This window comes from Nyctereutes procyonoides, unplaced genomic scaffold (genome assembly GCF_905146905.1).
Source record: "Nyctereutes procyonoides isolate TBG_1078 unplaced genomic scaffold, NYPRO_anot_genome, whole genome shotgun sequence".
NCBI classification, from domain to species: Eukaryota; Metazoa; Chordata; class Mammalia; order Carnivora; family Canidae; genus Nyctereutes; species Nyctereutes procyonoides.
Window position 1 is genome coordinate 9,529,032 of NW_026575132.1, and position 17,988 is coordinate 9,547,019.

At 40.8% G+C, this 17,988-nt stretch overlaps 1 protein-coding gene across 6 annotated transcripts in view; it reads left to right on the plus strand.

Moving 5' to 3' along the window:
- The window catches only part of SPATS2L (spermatogenesis associated serine rich 2 like), a 160,365-nt gene that overhangs the window by 110,768 nt on the left and 31,609 nt on the right, over positions 1-17,988 (plus strand). For 5 of the 6 annotated variants that reach the window (XM_055345143.1, XM_055345138.1, XM_055345141.1 and 2 more), the window contains 2 exons: positions 12,138-12,344; positions 13,698-13,833. In XM_055345143.1, the coding sequence (XP_055201118.1) occupies positions 12,138-12,344; positions 13,698-13,833 (343 nt within the window). The remainder of the gene's footprint in view (positions 1-12,137; positions 12,345-13,697; positions 13,834-17,988) is intronic. The other variant, XM_055345142.1, reaches the window with a different exon arrangement.

Sequence of the window (17,988 nt, forward strand, 5' to 3'; positions counted from 1 at the left end):
CAACATGAAACTTTCTGTGAAGACTCCTTTATTGCACAAAGAGCCATCCCAGGGTCCTTTCAGTTTTATTAAGTTCAGCATGCAGGTGTTGCAGTGTGTCAGTATTATTTGTTAATATTACTGGGTCAGTACAAATCCATGCTTCATGTCAGTTTTCCTGTTAAAGAATAAATGATGATAATGGAAGGTCATTAGATGCTTTTGCAAAAAGGAAGGGAGCCCTCCTGGTTGACCATTAACTTCATCAGCAGCTCAATTGTTATGATCATAAATTTAAAAATGAGTTTGTAACTAGTTAGGTTTTCCTCCCCAAAGACAGTGAAAGTTTATCAGGAAGTGGTGCCAGAATTGGGAAATGACTTTGAAATGCTCATCCAATCCATCGGCAATCCCGAGGCCTCTAACAGATATTTCACAGATGGGTGTTAGGTCTTGGACATTCTTTATTTTTTTCAAGACTTTATTTATTTATTCATGAGAGACACACAGACAGAGAGAGAGAGAGAGAGGCAGAGACACAGGCTGAGGGAGAAGCAGGCTCCATTGCAGGGAGCCCAACATGGGACTCGATCCCGGGTCTCCAAGATCACGCCCTGGGCTCAAGGCAGGCAGGCACTAAACCGCTGAACCACCCAGGCTGCCCGGTCTTGGACATTCTGCACCCCATTTGGAGCAGAGCCGTGGAACTGGAAGGGATGGCAATGATCCTTTAACCTCATCCCGTCACTGAATTGCTGAGGAAGCCAAAGCACCCCCTCCACCCCCCAGGTTGAGAAGCTGAGAAGAGAACCCACACCCCTGGGGTAACTCTTGTTACTTTGCAAAAACCTGACTCAAATCCATGCAATTTAATGCAGGCATTGGAGAGTTTCTGCTGAAACCACAAGCTCCCTACTTCTAAAAGATGTATAATTGAAAAATTAGGAAAAAGGAATCATAACAAAGCCATATAATGATATTCTGTACTTGAGTGGGTTCGAAGTATGAGCGTAAAAGAAATCTCCCTTCTGCTTGCAGTGGAGCATTTATCAATCTTCCCAATAATGAAACTGGCTCAAGGAAGCTTGCCCCGAATGCCCAGCTGGGCAGCAGGCTGTGAACATGTGGAACGTGTGTTTTATCTTTTTATAACACCTTGACATTCAAGATCTCTCTTTCTAAAAAATTTTAAACAGAATCGTTTTCTGGTAGGGGAGAAGTTCACTTTAAGATACGTGCAGGTGGTTCAGGGGTGTTAGTGTGAATTCCTACGTGAAAAAATCACCCAAAGCAGCATCATTTCAGGCTGTAAATATAGCATGGTCGAGTGGGACAATGCAGCCTGTCAGCATGTAGCTTAGAAGTTGGGGAGTTTGATTTAAACTTAGTACAAAATGACTTCTTTAAGCCGTGGAGTAGTTTTTTCTGTATTTCAGAATTTTTAATAACAGCTCAAATTAGATCTTTTACATAATCCAATCAAGATCATTCTGCGTCCAAGTACAAAGTCAGACAAGGAGTAGATGAAGATTTATTTTTACCAAAAGTAATGCCAGGGATCATTTTTATTCCTGAGGCCCATCTAAATGTCTAAAGCACATGATGACTTTAGGGTTCAATTTTTCCCAAGTATTTCCTGCTTTACTTTTCTTAAGGCTCTGCTCGCTGAAATGTTGAGGCGCTTATCCCTGTGTAGCCCAGGATAGGACTGCAGATCTCTGTGTTGTCTTCCTCCCACTGGACACAATCCCCCTTGAACGGGGAAGGAGCGGGATGCCGGGCCACCGGCAGGCCCCATTGGGATAAACTTTGGGGCGGGCCTTCCAGCTCGACTTGCCGGCCAGAGGCTTCCTTGATGTCCCCTCGTCTTGTGAAGCTTCCTGGGAAGCCAGCTCTTCTGTTACTTGTTACCTGTCTCAAACAGAAGGCTCCATGCTGTGTTCACTGACCTCTACAAACTGGACTTCGCAATCTGCTCGGCATCCTGGAACAGGAGCGGCCCAGTCGGTTTGCCTTGACAACGCAGAGTCTCTGTGTTGGCGTGGGCCTGGCACCGAGCTGCCTTCTTGTTCTCAGAGTGAACTGAACCAAATGTGAGAGAAAGGGTCCTGTTATTTTAGAATGTTGGCTGCCTGTCTCTCATTTGTGCTTCTTGTTACACACACACACACACATACACGTGCGTGTACATCTCACCAGACCATTTCATTTTTATGGTGTGAGGTTCCCTATAGGATTTCCAAGCAGATTTTTTTTTTTATGCTGCTGTTGGTCCTAGCCTCAAGATTATCTCCCCCGCTTCTCTAAGCCCTATATTGGACCAGAGGATTAGAAAAGATCAACAAGATGAAAGCAGCTTGCCTAGAACCTTAATAGTAAAGCCAAATGTGTATATTCCAGGATTTCAGCAGTGCCAGCTCTCAAATGGAAGCAATATAATATTGTAGCAGAGAACCAGGCTTTAGCGTTAGGGGTGTCTGGATTCGAGTGTTGGCCTTGTCACTTCCTAGGTGTGTGACCCTGGGCAAGTTAACCCCTCCGTGTCTCAGTGTGCCCTCCCCGGAAAAATCACAACTATAACCCCACTTTGCCAGATTGTGGTAAGCAGTAAGTGATTAGCACAGCACCCGGCGTGGAGCAAACCCTCACATCATTTATCTACCTGGGAAACATTTTTAAGCATCCTGACGTGTGCCAGCAATTCTTCCGGAGGAAGTGAACAAGACAACAAAGTTTCTGGCCTCAGGGAACTTGTGTCCAATTTGGAAGGTGAGGAGAAGAGATACACAGTAAACCAGAACACAACTAAGTCACCAAGAGAATTCTAGAGTATAGTAAATGTTGTGAAGGCAGCAAATAGGGCAGAGACCGGGGCAGGGGCCGAAGGAGTGTGCGGGACTTGAGATAAGGCCCTGCTGTCCCATGAGTGATGGAAGAGGAGACGCCGGGGCCAAGACTGATGCCCCAAAGCAGGTTCTCTCACGCCAGCTTACAGTGGCCCGAGCAGCCAATATTTTATTTAAACCTTAATTAAGGACTTTAGCTGAAACTCTTGCAGAGTTCTAACCAAAGGGTTTTTTTTTTTTTACTATTTTTTTTAAATTAAAGATATAATACTTTATTAACCTCTACAGCTGATAGTATGTCCTATTCTATGAACATGCATTTAAAAGTTCACATTTTAAAGCACGTTCATTGTTATTATCACTCCTCCTTAATTATTGCATGTAAATACTTAGCGTAGCTCCTGTGTAGGGCTGGGTGCATTTCAGTCTCCACATCAGCTCCTGGGGGCACCAGGTCAGGACCATTCAGGTAGCGTTAGGGGAGCCCTGTGACTGCATCTTCCAGGACTAGGACCTCTGCTTCCTTTCTCTGGGTATGATAAAGCAGAAAGAGACAGAGACCCACACAGGATGGAGTGATACCCAGGGCCCAGGAAATGCAAAACCCCTGGGGATATTTTCCTGTCACCTGGGTAGAGTGAAATCCAGAGCCAGCTCCATTCTCCTTCTCATTTGAAAACTACTTTTGTGGGATCCCTGGGTGGCTCAGCGGTTGAGCCCCTGCCTTCCGCCCAGGGCCTGATCCTGGAGACCAGGGATCAAGTCCCACATCGGGCTCCCTGCATGGAGCCTGTTTCTCTCTCTGCCTCTCTCTCTCCCTCTCTCTGTGTCTCTCATGAATGAATAAAATCTTTTAAAAAAAAAAAAAAACTACTTTAGCTGCAACCCTGCAGCAGAAGCACAAAAACTACTCATCTCTGAAGAGCTGATACCTTTGTAACTTCCCACCCATACCTTGTTGGGTGACTTCAGTTATAAACCAGCTTAATTAAATGGAATGCACTCCTTGCAAAGAACAAAAGGCTTCCCAAAAAAAAACCTGTTTTTTAAATTTTTGAACAGATTTAAATGGCTCTATCAGAATGCAATGAGAATTGAGCCTGTTTTGCAGAGAAATAACTGAAACAAATGAAGAGAACCTGCCTACCTGTGTCATTGACAGCTCAATTCATTGACTTTATTATCTTTTTTTTTTTTTTTTAAGATTTTACTTATCTTCTTGAGAGAAAGAGACAGAGAGAACTTGAGCAGGGGAATAAGGGGCAGAGGGAGAAGGAGAAGCAGACTCTCTGCTGAGCAGGAAGCCTGACCCAGGGCTTGATCCCAGGACCCTGAGATCATGACCTGAGCTGAAGGCAGCCACTTTACCGACTGAGCTACCCAGGCGCCTCTATTATCTTTTAACCTAAATAAACCTGTAAAGGTATTAATGACATATGAGACCTTGAAAGGTCATGTAAATAAAACTAAAAGATTTGTTTCCAGTCTGGAAGTTACCAGCCCTATGCCCACGGAACTGATCAAATTTCCTAAGACTTGAAATAATAAAGTCCATCTGTAGTTGATAAAGAGGTTATGAAAAAGCAGAACTGACCAACATTATGTCTGAAGTAAACCTGTCCATTTTGGTCTCTATTTCAAAGCCATGGGTTCCTCTGACTTTCTGTTCATTCCCCTGTCGTGCAGTAACAGACGAATAACGGACCATGCAAATCCAGGTGCACCATCATTGTAATGTGAAAAGAATTTTCTTGGGGTTTCATCACCAGACCATTATTCTGTAACATCTGAAAGAATTATCTTTACTTAATGTCTCCTTTTCTTCACCTCTGTCTGTCGCTGATCAACCAATCATTACAACTTACAGCTTCATCACTCCAAAGACACTGCTCCCACTAGTTTATCAGTGGCCTCCATGTATTGGATCAAGCAGGCGTTTTTCAATCCTTTATCCTTTTTTCTTTCTGCAGCATTCGGTGCTGTCGATCACTCCACCTTAATGCTCTATCTTTCCTTTTTGGCTCCAATGACATGTCAGTCTCCTGATCTCCTCTCCATCTTCATTGCCCCTCTGTTTCCTTTGAGGATCACTCTTCTCTACTTGGCCATTAACCAGTGAAACTTGTCAAGGCTTGGTTGGTTCCTAGTCTTTTCTCCTATAAAACATACCATCTTCCTTAGATCATTTCAACCGTGCCTGAGTTTTAATTATGTAAGCTGGCCCACAAATTCGTCTTCCCAGTCCAGGCTACTCTCTTGAGATAGATTAATTATTAATTAATTAATTAATTAATTAATTCCAGGCTCTTCCTTGACATTTTCACTTTAACAGTTCAAAGCACTTCAACAACATGCTTCAAGCAATCTCATGATCTCGGCCTCGGCTTCCTTTTAGTGTTCCTGATCTTAATGTCCTAACTATTTGATGTGCAAGCCAGAAATCTAGCACCAGTCCTGACATCTTCCCCCTTTCACCCCCCACATCCAATCCCAATCATCAACAAGTCCTGTTGATTTTCTTTTCCAAATATTCCTAGAACCCATCCATTTTTCACAGTCTCTGCCTTCCCACCTCATCCTCTCTTGCTTGTGTTGCTATAGGCATCCACTGATTAATTTCCTAGTATTTACATCGTTCCCCTCTAAGTCACTCTGTATACTGAAATCTTTTCAAAACACAAATCTGAACTCTTAAGATAAAAACCAAAAGTCTTACCATGGCCTGCAGGCTTAGCATGATCTGGCCCCTATGTGTTGCTATTCTTTCTTGCTCTCTCTGTTCCAGCCACCCTGGTTCCCTCTCAGCCCCTCATGCTGGCTGTATCAGTCAGGTTCAAGTTTGGAGACAGAAGCCACAGAGTTTATTTGAATGGGAGGACTGTAATACAGAGAATTACCAACTACAACACTAGAAAGGCCAGAAGGTGGTTACCTACTCAAAGAGATAGATGAGGACTCCGAGATCTAGACATGAAAGAGGGCAATTGCTATCTCTAGGAAGGTTAGACAAAAAAAGAGAGCCCTCCAATCCAAGACTGATATTCTGATGTCGCCGAAGGGACGTGGCCATCAGAGGAACATGCAGCCTTGTGGTAGCAAAACAACAACATCCAAAACTGTCACAGGGCATGGACTGAGCTGTCCATTGCTGGGGGTGTCGGTAGGCTAGAATTGCTGAAATCCACTGCCAGTGCACGAGTCGCAGGGGACAGGCGCGAGTGCAGCTGGAGCTTCTTGGCATAGCTGCTGACTCCTGGGACAAATAAGCATAATAATGAAGAACCAGAACTGGAAGAAAAGAATATTCCTGCCCTTTTAGACTTTCATGGTCACTTTATTGCCCTCTACTGATAAAGCTGACATTGTGCTGGCTGGCAAGAGAGAATCGTTCACAGGGGCCAGCTCCATTGGCACAAAGGAAGGCAAAGAAGGGTAGATTTGCGCCGAGAGACAATAACTTCATAACTGGCACACAGCGCTTACTCCCACTGCAAATGCTATCTCTGTCTGGAATGCATTTTCCTGCCCCCTTACCTGATTAGTTCATGTGATTAGTAGGGCAATGGAACACTTTAAGATGTTTTATTTCCCTTTGCATTTCTCTTTTTGTGAATATTTAAGAACACTAAGATTCTGATCAGAGAACTATTATTATTATTATCAGTTATCATAAAACACTAACATATTAATTTAATTACTTTTAAGTGAATATAATATGACATTTGAGTAACACAGGCATTAGAAATTTTAGGTGTAATTTTATGACAACAAAATTATACTTTGGGTTTTTTTTTTTCAGTTTTTCCTGGGTAGAACTACTTTAAAATACTACATTAATCATCATCAGACAATGTACTTTACTGTGTATAGGAGGCTTTTAACTCAATGGGTTAAAATAATTTTTTAGACCTATTCTTATATATAATACATTTCTTAAACTTAGATTTGAATTCCATTTATACTCCCTTCAGTCTCCTTAGAAGTACATAAAGCTTTCACTGAAAAGTAAAATCTAATAAGAAAAAAAAAGAGTTTTCAGAAGTTTTCAAGTCTGAACACATACATGGCTGTACATATATTATGAAAATCTTTGAATTCAAGTCTTATATTTCTCCCAAGAGGAAGATTTGTTTTCTTTGGTACTGTTAACAAGAAACAGCCACCACAGTTTATGTTTTGCTGTGTAAAATAAATCCACACAAGAAGCAATCAAATGTGACCTATGATAGAAAGAAAGATTAGCCATTAGAAGCAGAAAGATACTGCTTATGAATGAAGAAGCAAAATCTTCAGTAAAATATTAGCAAGTTTAAGCCAGCAATATATAAGAAAGATAATACACTATGACCAATGTGCTTTTTTCCCAAGAATGCACCATTGGCTTAACATGTAAAAATTGATTAGTGTAATTACTGTCAGCAAAATAAAAGAGAAAAACAATATGATCATCTTAATAAGTGAAACAAAATTAAATCATTTAGCAAAATAATAAAAACTCACAGAAAACTAGGAATATAAGTGAATTTCCCAATAAATGTGTGAAAAATCTGCTCTGTAGTTAATATCATATTTTATGATAAATATTCAATGCACTTTCCCTAAGATCAAAAATAATGCAAGGACATAAGGACACTTATTCTACATTGTACTAGGGTTCCTAACCAATTTAATAAGGCAAGGGAAGACTGGAATGAAAGAAGCTAAACTGCATTTGCATGTTCTATATATTGCCTATATAGAAAATTGTAGGAAACCTACAGAAAAAAAAAAAACTAGTAAGGAAATTAGCAAGGTGACTAGGTATAAAGTTCAATATTACAATAAATCAGTTATAATTTTGCATTCTGGCAGCCAACAACTGGGAAATGAAATTTTTAAAAATATTACATACAGTTATCTAAGACATCTAAAATACCTAGGAATAAATTTAGCCAAAGATGCACAAGACACCTAAAACTGTAAAACAGTGCTGAGACCAATTAAAGAAAAGCTAAATAAATGGTGTGTTGTATCATGTTCAAAGATCAAAAGATGCAGTACTGCTAAGATACTAATGATCTCCAAATTGATTTATAGATTCAACTCAAGCCCAGTCAAAATCCCACCAGATTTCTTGTAGAAATACACTGACTGTTTTTGTAGAAATAAACTGATTCTTAAATTTGAAATGCAAAGGACCTACATTAGTCAAGACAATCTCGAAAAAGGAGCAAAGTTGGAGGACATATATCACCTGATATGAGACTCATTGTATAGTTACAGTAAGAAAATAAAAAATTTAAAAAGTGTGGTGTTAGGGGTGAGGATAGACAACTGTATCAGTGGAATAGAATGTAGTCCAAAAATAGACAACATATATATAGTCAATTGATTTTCAACAAAGATGCCAACATAATTCATTGGGGAAAGGTGAACTCAGATTTACTGCTATGATCTTAAGTTGCTTTTTCACATTTTACATGTTAGTTGTTAAGGGCAGAGAGACTGTGTCCCATGTATCTCCTATGAGGAAGCTAGGGCTGGCACATAAGGGTACTCCATATAAATCTGTTGAGTCAGATTGAATCAGAAACCAGAATGATACTCAGGAAGAGATATATACAATCTGTGTTGGGATTTGATAAGTATTTTTAATAAAGGGAAAACTCAGGTAATAGTTAAATTCAAAAACATATAATTTTCTAGGAGCCATTTTTAGGGTGAAATTAAAATGTATATCAATTAAAATGTATATAATATTTATCAAAATCTGGGCAGATTAGGTGTTTCCAGAGACAACTTTTTTTCCAAGATGTAACTACTTTGATTCAAGTATTTGATGAATATTGGATAAAGACACAGCCAGAGACTCATATCAAACGAGGCTCCCTATAACTAGAAGGGCCCCAGGCGTGAAAAGTACCAAAGTAATGCTCATTCATTCATTCATTCATTCATTCAGTATTCATCATGTACTTACTAGGCACCAAGCATATAGTTATGAACAAGACATATATCCCTCTGTCGCCACTTTTCTCATGTAGAAATTGCAGAGGGTATTTTAAGGTTTCACTGAAATCAGTACTCTCTTAGTCTAGAATATAAATTAGAGTGATTGCATATTTTAGACCAATAATTTCATGCTCCTTCTGATTTATATTAGTGCTACCCAATAGAAATATAATGTGAGCTACCTATGTAATTTTAAAACTCTGAGTAGCCACATTAAAAAAGTTAAAAGAAACAGGTGAATGAGATTGCATAATATATTTTATCTAACTTAATACATACAAAATATTATTTTGACATATGATCAGTATTTTTTAAATTATCAAATATTTTTAATTCCTTTTTTTTTGTACTAAGTCTTTAAATCTTAGTGTGTATTTTACAGTTCCAGCACATCTCAGTTTAGGGAAGCCACATTCCAAGCGTTGAATGACCACATATGGCTAGTGGCTACCTTATTGGACGGGATAGGAATCAACTCTGAGTCAGCTACTGTCTGTTGAAGTTTCTAAGTAGATTCCAGAAAGAGAGAATTGATGGTACTTCTGGCCATAATGTTAGAGGGAAATCACTGTATCTAGGAAAGAACCTCCATTATCCTGTTGCTAGAAATATCAGGATTTGTGGTTAAGATGAAACTAATTCTGTTATAGCTGAATAACTTAACCACCAGCTTTCATCTGAAAGAGCCCCAGAGTTTTACTATATTTGGAGACAGATCTGAACAGCCAGTGTGCAAATATATCCAAGTCATCTTTGAGAATTTCAGATCTTTCCAGTGTTCACTGATTTCTACCAATAATAAGACAGCTTTTCAGGACCCTAAAAAAAAACTCTGCTATTCATATTTCTCAATGAATTCTTGTTGGATGAATGATGAAATGAACCAGCAGCCCACATACCAGTTCTCTGAGACACAAACAAAATATTTTCAGCTCTAGGTTAATGAACCCATGTTCATTTGCATGCTTGCCTTCCATTTAAAATTCTTACACATGCACCAGAATGATGTTTTCCCTTCATTCTAAGGTCATTATTTCCATTAGGCTATAATATAAATCCCCTTGTTTTCAAGGATAAGACTGATTTACTATACCATGCTCAATGAGCTATATTTTAGATTCTCAATTTATAATATTTCATCAAGGCTGAATCTTCACTATGATTTAGAAAGGGACTGAGTTGGAGCCAGCCTGTACTTAATCATTATTTTAACCAAACATTTACAGATTCATCAAAAAAATTCGTTTTTCATCTTACGCAGTAGAGTTTCTTCAGGTGGGGGTGCCACCCATCTTCACCCCAGCAGAATCACCTGGCAGGTAGAATCTTGGGCCCATTGCTGAATCAAAATCCCTGGAGGTGTTGTCTGGGAATTTGCATTTGTAAAAAGTACTAAGGGAGACTTCCTGCACACTAACTCTTGACAACCACTGCCCTACACTGAAGTTCTTTAGTATAACAAAATTGCACACTACCACTTAAATCTGTTTAATCACTGGAGGAAATGCTATTTTCAGTACTTAATTTGTTCACTACCTTTATTGAACATCTCATTGTGTATTGTAATTTCCTTTTAAAGAGTACTCATCAATTGAGCTTTGGGTGTTATACTATATGTTGGCAAATCAAACTTCAATAATAAAAAAAAAAGAGTACTCATCATTCAGCCCATAAAATGTATGCTATGCTTTCTTTTTTTTTTTTTTTTTGAAGATTTATTTATTTTAGAGAATGTGAGAAAGTACAGCGGGGGGGGGGCAGAGAGAGAGAGAGAGAGAGAATCTCAAGCAGACTCCCCACTGAGCATGGAGCCTGCCCGAATTGAGGCTCATTCTCATGACCCTAATATTATGACCTCAGGCAAAATCGAGTCGGATGCTCAACCAATGGAGCCACCCCAGCGTTCCTCTGCTTTCTTGATATAGAAGTTACGAATGATGCAATCAACAAAGTCAGATTTATACTTGTCTTAAATGTCTAAAATCAAATTGACTAGGACACAGATCATATTCTTTTGCACCTTCCATGTGTAATCTCTATAACGTTTGTGGCAAATGTTAGGAAAGGTGTTCTTTGTTCTTTGTTTTGTTTTGTTTTGTTTCCCATGAAATCATTTTAAGAGTACTTTAATTCAGTCACAATTTTACAGATAGCCACTGAGCCAAACACAAGTACTCAAGTACTAGGGCTTCAAAAATGAATCAGGTTTCAGTATTTGACTTTAAGGGAGCCCTAGCCTCCTCAAGCGGGGATGAGGGGCAGACACATAAACCTTGTGTTAAAATATAATACAGTAAATTTTTATGAGGTGCCAGGGGAGTAGAAAGAAGTGAAGCAGGATGAAAAGGACCTGCAATTCATAGAAATGACTTTGTGCTCTGAGTGTGAGCCACAGCCAGCCGAAAAGTGAAGTCATTCCTACAGGCTCATCCAGGACACAGGGAAGCTCAGCACATTGGTCTCCTGGATCCAGCCCTATACTCTTTCTCCTACACTCAGCTTCCTCCAAGAGCCTGGCCTTCAGAGCACACTAACTTCCCTTTTTTTTACACCCAAAGCTCTCTCTGGTTGTAAGATGTTAAGGGTAATACATTTCCTTTTCCGGCCACTAAGGTATCATTTAATTCACTCCAGCAATAACTAAATAGGAACCTACCTTTAAAAGATGCTGAACGCAATGTGCTGCTAATTTACTGCCACATCTTATTAGAGCTCCAGAGAGAATTTGACTCCCTAGATTTTAAATATAGTTGAGAATATTATGTTTCTCGATTTAATCCTCCATAAATTAAGTGAAATGATTATAGTACCTGTTGTCACTTCATTCTTGTCCTATCTCCAGTCAGTCTCCTGCCTTCATTAATTCATAATAAAATACCACAAGACATTAATGCAGCACTTGGAGATAGTAAGGCTGCATTTTTATAGCCTCAATATGAAATCATACTTAAAGATGCTTACACCTATACTGAATGAGGAAAAAAAAACAAAACAAAACTCTGCTCCTAATAACGTTCATAATCAGTGAGGAAACCAAGCCTCAGAGATGCTAAGTGGCTTGCCCAGGGCCGCTGTACAAAGTAATTACCAGAACCGAAATGCCCACTCAGGTCTTCCGACTCCCAAGTACAAGGCTCTATTTCTAGGATATCCTCAAATCTTCTGGAGATTCTATTAAAACAGTTTCTTCGCTGTTTGCAATGAAGGGCATGATTGCCAACATGTAAACAAAAGCAGAAATCTTGGCATTCCCGCCAGTCACTTTCTCATCAGTGTTTTTAGTTTATCACTTCACAGTCATTATTTGGTGTTTTCTTACAGAAGGCAACAGACCACTGCAACAGAAACTATCCTTAGATGGGAACCCCAAACCTATACATGGAACACCAGAGAGGTCAGATGGCCTACAGTGGTCAGCTGAGCAGCCTTGTAACCCAAGCAAGCCTAAGGCAAAAACATCTCCTGTTAAGTCCAATACCCCTGCAGCTCATCTTGAAATAAAGCCAGATGAGCTGGCAAAGAAAAGAGGTAAAGTGATTTCTTTTGCACAACTGATTCAACACATTTTGCACACCCAGAGAAGTGCCAGAATGATAGAACTTTCCAAAAGATGCTGCTTAGTGAAGAGAGATGCACATGCAATTGCATTTCTTTCTGTGACCCACATAGATTAGAGTAGATGTGATTCCTCCCATGTTAACCAAAGGCCTCAAATATTTCAGAGGAATTACATCCCCTTTCTCTGCCCCTCTGTGGTCATTCTTCTCTCTGTAGGCATGGATAAATTTGCACCACAAATACTTTCTACCCTCATATTTTATGAAGCAAACAGAGTTTTTTAGTAATATGAATGCCGAATGTTTCGCTGGCACACAAGTTCTTAACTTACATTGAATGAAGATGAATCTCGAGGCTGATATGTCTTCTTCAGATATGATCTTTCTCATGGAAATTCAGTTCTGTGTTAGAACTTTCAGACAATGTAACACTGAAAGAGGATTTTATATTTGACACACTGTGTTTTTATTATCCTTTGAGCTTTGCTATACTTTATACATAATTGGTATTAAACACGAAAGGGGCTAAATCACTTCCTTTCTGATTCCCAGAGGATTAAATAATATTCTTCTCATTCAGCCTCAGTTGTACCTGATTTCCTTGGCTTTGATTTGACAGACTTTCATACTTTTTTTGAGGGAGATTTCTTTCTTCTAAGAAACATGGCCTTGTTGGGATAAGTACAATTGGCCTGTTTGCTCTGCAGTATCTGTATACCTTGGTGACGGTTTCAGGAAATCAGGCAAGATTGGCACCCATCGAGCAGCTCTAAGTGCTGCTGCTATAATTACAGGCCTGGCTCAGAACTGATGGGGCCGGAGCCAGCATACCTGGCACCAAAGCTCCGTCCTCTCTCTAGCTCATTTGTGCCTCTCCCAATCTCCATGTCATTTTCCTCATCCAAAAGCCCTGCTGGCTTTTAACCACGCAGAGTGGTGAGAGCCAGCAGCACAAATGGTCTTTAGACATATCAGATTCTAAGAAACTGCAGTTCATAATAGAACATAATGATCACAGCCTCTTTCCAAAGCACAAAGGAGGCACGTGTGCCCAAAATGGCCCACCCACAGAACCCACTGGTCAAATCACAGCAGTCTCAGGGGCCACACAAATCACCCACTGTGGATTTTTAAGACTCTGGGTTATAAACACATAAACATCTCCTTGACAGAACTTTTTTTTTTCCCATTGAGAAACAAAAGATAAATCTCTCTCTTTTTATTAGGGGGTATGGGAGTTAGCTGCTTTTGCTGTTGTTGTTTGGCTCAGAAATAAAAAGATAGAGTGTTCAATTTAACAATTGTTTCATGACATTACTTTTAGGCCCAAACATTGAGAAATCGGTGAAGGATTTGCAACGCTGCACTGTGTCTCTAACAAGATATCGTGTCATGATCAAGGAAGAAGTGGATAGTTCAGTGAAGAAGATCAAAGCTGCCTTTGCCGAATTACACAACTGGTGAGTAATTTGACTTAGAAACTATAAACTTAGAGCACTTGAGCTGTTCCTACAGGTAAAAGCATCTGATGGGAAACATTGTTTATTTAATACATAAACATCACAGAACAACTCCTCAGCAAATTTTTTAAATCCTGCAAGCAGAGGCATATATCATGGGGGTAAAAAAGAAGGGAAAATGTTTGAGTGAGAAGAAACCCGATACACATAATTCATTGGAGTTTGAAATTGGCCCCAAAGTGCATGAATGATGTAGAACACAAACTCAACAAATGATATTTTTGACAAATTCCTGGAAGGCTTATATCATGAATGCTACTGAGAAAACAAAATATTTTCCAACCTTATCAATAATAAATAAGAAAGACTCCCTTAACAAAACTCAGAAACATCTTAGACAAGCTTAGTGATAGAATTGCATTCTTGGGTATCTTGAAGACTGGAATTAAGAAATGGCACACTGGTGTGGTTTTGGTTGTGCCCTGCCCTGCCCTGCCCTACTCTGCAGCTGACGTTGATGGAAGATGTTTCTTGGAGCCCTGTATATTTGCTCATGTCCAAAATTGAAATGAAGTATCTACTGGTAAAGGTTAAGTTATTACCAGTAGACAAAGTTCTCAGTGTATCACTCAAGACTCTTCCAGTTTCAAGTGATGGAAACCCAAGTCACACTAGTTAATGACAAAGGAGAATTTATTGGCTTATGTACATGAAAAATCGAGAAGATTCCTTTAGGCAAATTTGGTTCTAAGCCCAAATTGTGTTCTGAGAATTCCATTTCTCTCTCCTTCCATCTCTCCTTCCCTCCCTCCCTTTCTCCTTATCTCCGTCTCTCCCTCCTTTTCTTTCTCAGCATCTCCTATAATCTCCTGGTTCCACTTATTCTTGGCTTGATTCTTGGTTGTGATCTCTCCACGTGGTAGTAAAGATGCCCCCGTAGCAGCTCCATGCTTACATAATCCTTAGTCCCTGTGATCTGAGAGAGACCTTTGTCTCCGGTAGTTCCAGCAGAAGCCCAAGGGCTAATTCGCATTGACTGGGCTGGGCCGTGTATCTGTCCCTAAACTGGTCACCGTGGCAAGAGAGACAGAGTCTTCCCACCAGCCAGGCTGGGGTCTTCTGCCCTGCACAGAGTTAGAGGTCTGGTGAGCCCCACCTGAATCCCGTGGACCAAGAGTTGAAGGGCTGTGGTTCCTGAAGGAAAATCAGGGCGCCAAGGAGAAAAAATAGAAAGACCAGAAAAACAAAGCTGCAGTGCCTGTGCTCAAGCATGTTCTCTGTATCTCACTGGCTCTCCATGATTCTAGAAGTTGACCACGTGTTCCGCCTCTCTTTCCTTTCCAAGTCCTTTCTTTGACACAGATGCGCTTTTTAGCAGATTATAGAGTTGTGTAAAACCAAGGATCACACTTAACACAATCTAAAATTCCCAAAATTTAAACCATCTGCCACCTAGAGTTTAAGATCCCAATGTGCGCAAGGTACCAGAGACTTGAAAGAAAACCATCTCCATCAGTTATTGTGCAGTGAGGGACTGTGAAGGGCGTGATGGGGCTCTCCACCCCATCACGTCAGCTGGACCTTAGCAGAGCGCTCCTCTCTGCCACCAGACGAGAAACTAATTGTTCAAAGTACACTCCAGGAATATGTTTGAAAGTTCTTAGAGAAGGTAAAGATGCTATAAAAATGAAAGGTATTATTATTACTGGTTTTTAAACGCTATATAGTTCCATGATTTTTTAAAATCTATCCTTAAGTTACCCCGATATATGTCTAAGCACACTCAACTTCCAGGCCTAGTCTCTGGAGCCAGAGTCAGCCAACTTCACCTCTAAAGAGCCAGCTAGTAAATGTTTTGAGCTTTACAGTCTGCGGTGTCTGTGCAGCTCCGCAGCTCTACTGCCATGGCACGAAGCTGCCCGAGAAACGCAGGCAGGCAGTGGGCCGGGGCTGGCTCGTGGGGCCGGAGCTTCCAGCCCCCGGAGGCCCGAGACAACCGCTCGGAGAAGGCCACTCTGTCTTACTCTTTGGTGTGGCATTTTAGAGTAAACCCTTCCTCTGGGGCCTCGGTAGGATACCTTCCATCCGAGTGACTCACATACCAATTGACAAAGTGTAGCACTGACCTCAAATTACCTCTCTCCTCCAGCTGCTCCGAGTACTTTTTTTTTTTATTTCCTTAGTAAAATGAACACCACATGGGTCACGAGACATCTTGAGATTTATAGCAGACTCTGAGTGTTTCACTCCTCAAGAGCTGGAAGCGTAGGGCCGGGGAAGTCAGCACCCAGGGAAGTTGTGTATCTTTTCTCTGCTTATATGTCACGTTTTGTTTTAAACCGATGGGTAGGATGGTTTCTGAATGAGCTCTGCCAAGCAGTACTGCTGTTTAAAAGTCACCTCGTAGCAAATGGCACTTTTCCTCCAAACTGAAGAAGAAGAAGTATAGATTAACCGTTTTTTTTTTTTAATGTGCTCTTGCTACAAAATGCGTCAACACCAGCACTTGTTTTCTGATCTAAACTTTAATAAAAATGACCCCCAAATAATCACCTACATGTTAACTTAAAAATAACACAAAATCAAGTCTTTCTTATCGACCATTAACATGAGTTTCTGCCAAATGAAAAAACGTTACATCTCTGTTCCAAAGAAGCCTGCGGTCTAGCCAGCAGGGTGATTGATGTCCTTGGATAAAGTCTTCCTCCCATTTTCTGAGGGGGAGAAATGGATGAATTTTAGGGATTGTGGTGCTCTTTAAAAAGAACAGGTCACAGAACCGAAGACGAAAACTTACATGTGTTAAAAAATGAAGCTTTCCTGTTGGTGGTGACATCATGGACTCTAGACATTAGAGAAAACTTTGAATGCAGTGCCATTCGTTTTACACAATCAGAGCCTGAGGATTACACTGTAAGGCTTACCCAGCTTGAGAAGATGTGGGACAAGCCCTCTGGAGATTTCCAAAATGGGAGCTGGTTCTGAGATAGATGTTGATTCACCCGGTGCACAGGCGACGTTGTACTTGTGCATCTTCTCTCCTGGCCCGGCGCCATCAGGTGCCCTCACCAAAGTGTTCAACAGGCACTGCGTGTGGCTTAGAAATGGATAGAAACTCTCAGGTAAGAAATTCTAAACATTCACTCTGCCACCCAGCTTCAGGAGGTGAATCCTCCCTGGTCAAATTCTCCAAAAGCCTGCTGGGATTCGCAGGAGCCGTGGTTGTGTGAGGCTGGGCAAAAGCCCTTTGCTTGCACGTGCCCGGGGCCCAGTGAGCACGCACCTGAATAAAATGAACCAAATGCTTTTCCTTCCCCGTCTGGCTGTGAAGAACACTTTGTTCAATACAGTTATTGAAGAAAACCATCCAGTGGCTAAATCGTGATATCGAAATTGGCACAGTCAGGACACAGTTACATTAGGCAGGATGACCATTACATGGATCGTTCTCATTTTCCCAGAAAGACTTGGGGATCTGAGAGGGCAGCAAAGATGACACGATGCTTACACACCGTCTTAACGGAAAATATATTTTGCAACGTGAGTGTCTGTGCGAAAAGTCCCACCAGGAACCAACATGAAACAGCTGGTTCCCTTTCTATACGGTTGGCCCCCTACCACAACTGGAAAATATTCATCCTTTGGAATCATAGCTGCCAGATTTAATTGCTTTGTGTGCAGACTAGTCTAGCTTCTCACCGCAGATTTGTGTGTGCGCGCATGTGTCCAAGTTGATGCTGAAGGATTAAAATGAACAATAAACATTAAATTCAAGAAACATCAAGGAAGGAGAATAATACTTGATAGCTGTGCCATATGCTGGGAGGGAAAGTATTCCAAAATAGAGCTGTAAAAATTGCTAGGTGCTCTTGTCAATTTAACTTCTAATTAAAAGCACTCCTAAAGGAAATGGAAGATGGTAATGAGTCAGAGGGTCGAGCTTGTGCTGGGGATGGGGTAACAGGGTCATAGAGAATGGCAGCTGGGAGGGACAATATTTCTAGATGCTTTGCTTTCACGTAGGAAAAGGAAATCAGCCAAAGCCCCCATCCTTATCCGTCATGCTTATTTTTTCCGCAAAGTGATGCCAGGTCTTACTTCAGCAGGATTTGGAGCAGGTCAGGAGATCCAGGCCCTGCTCGCCCCACCCCACCC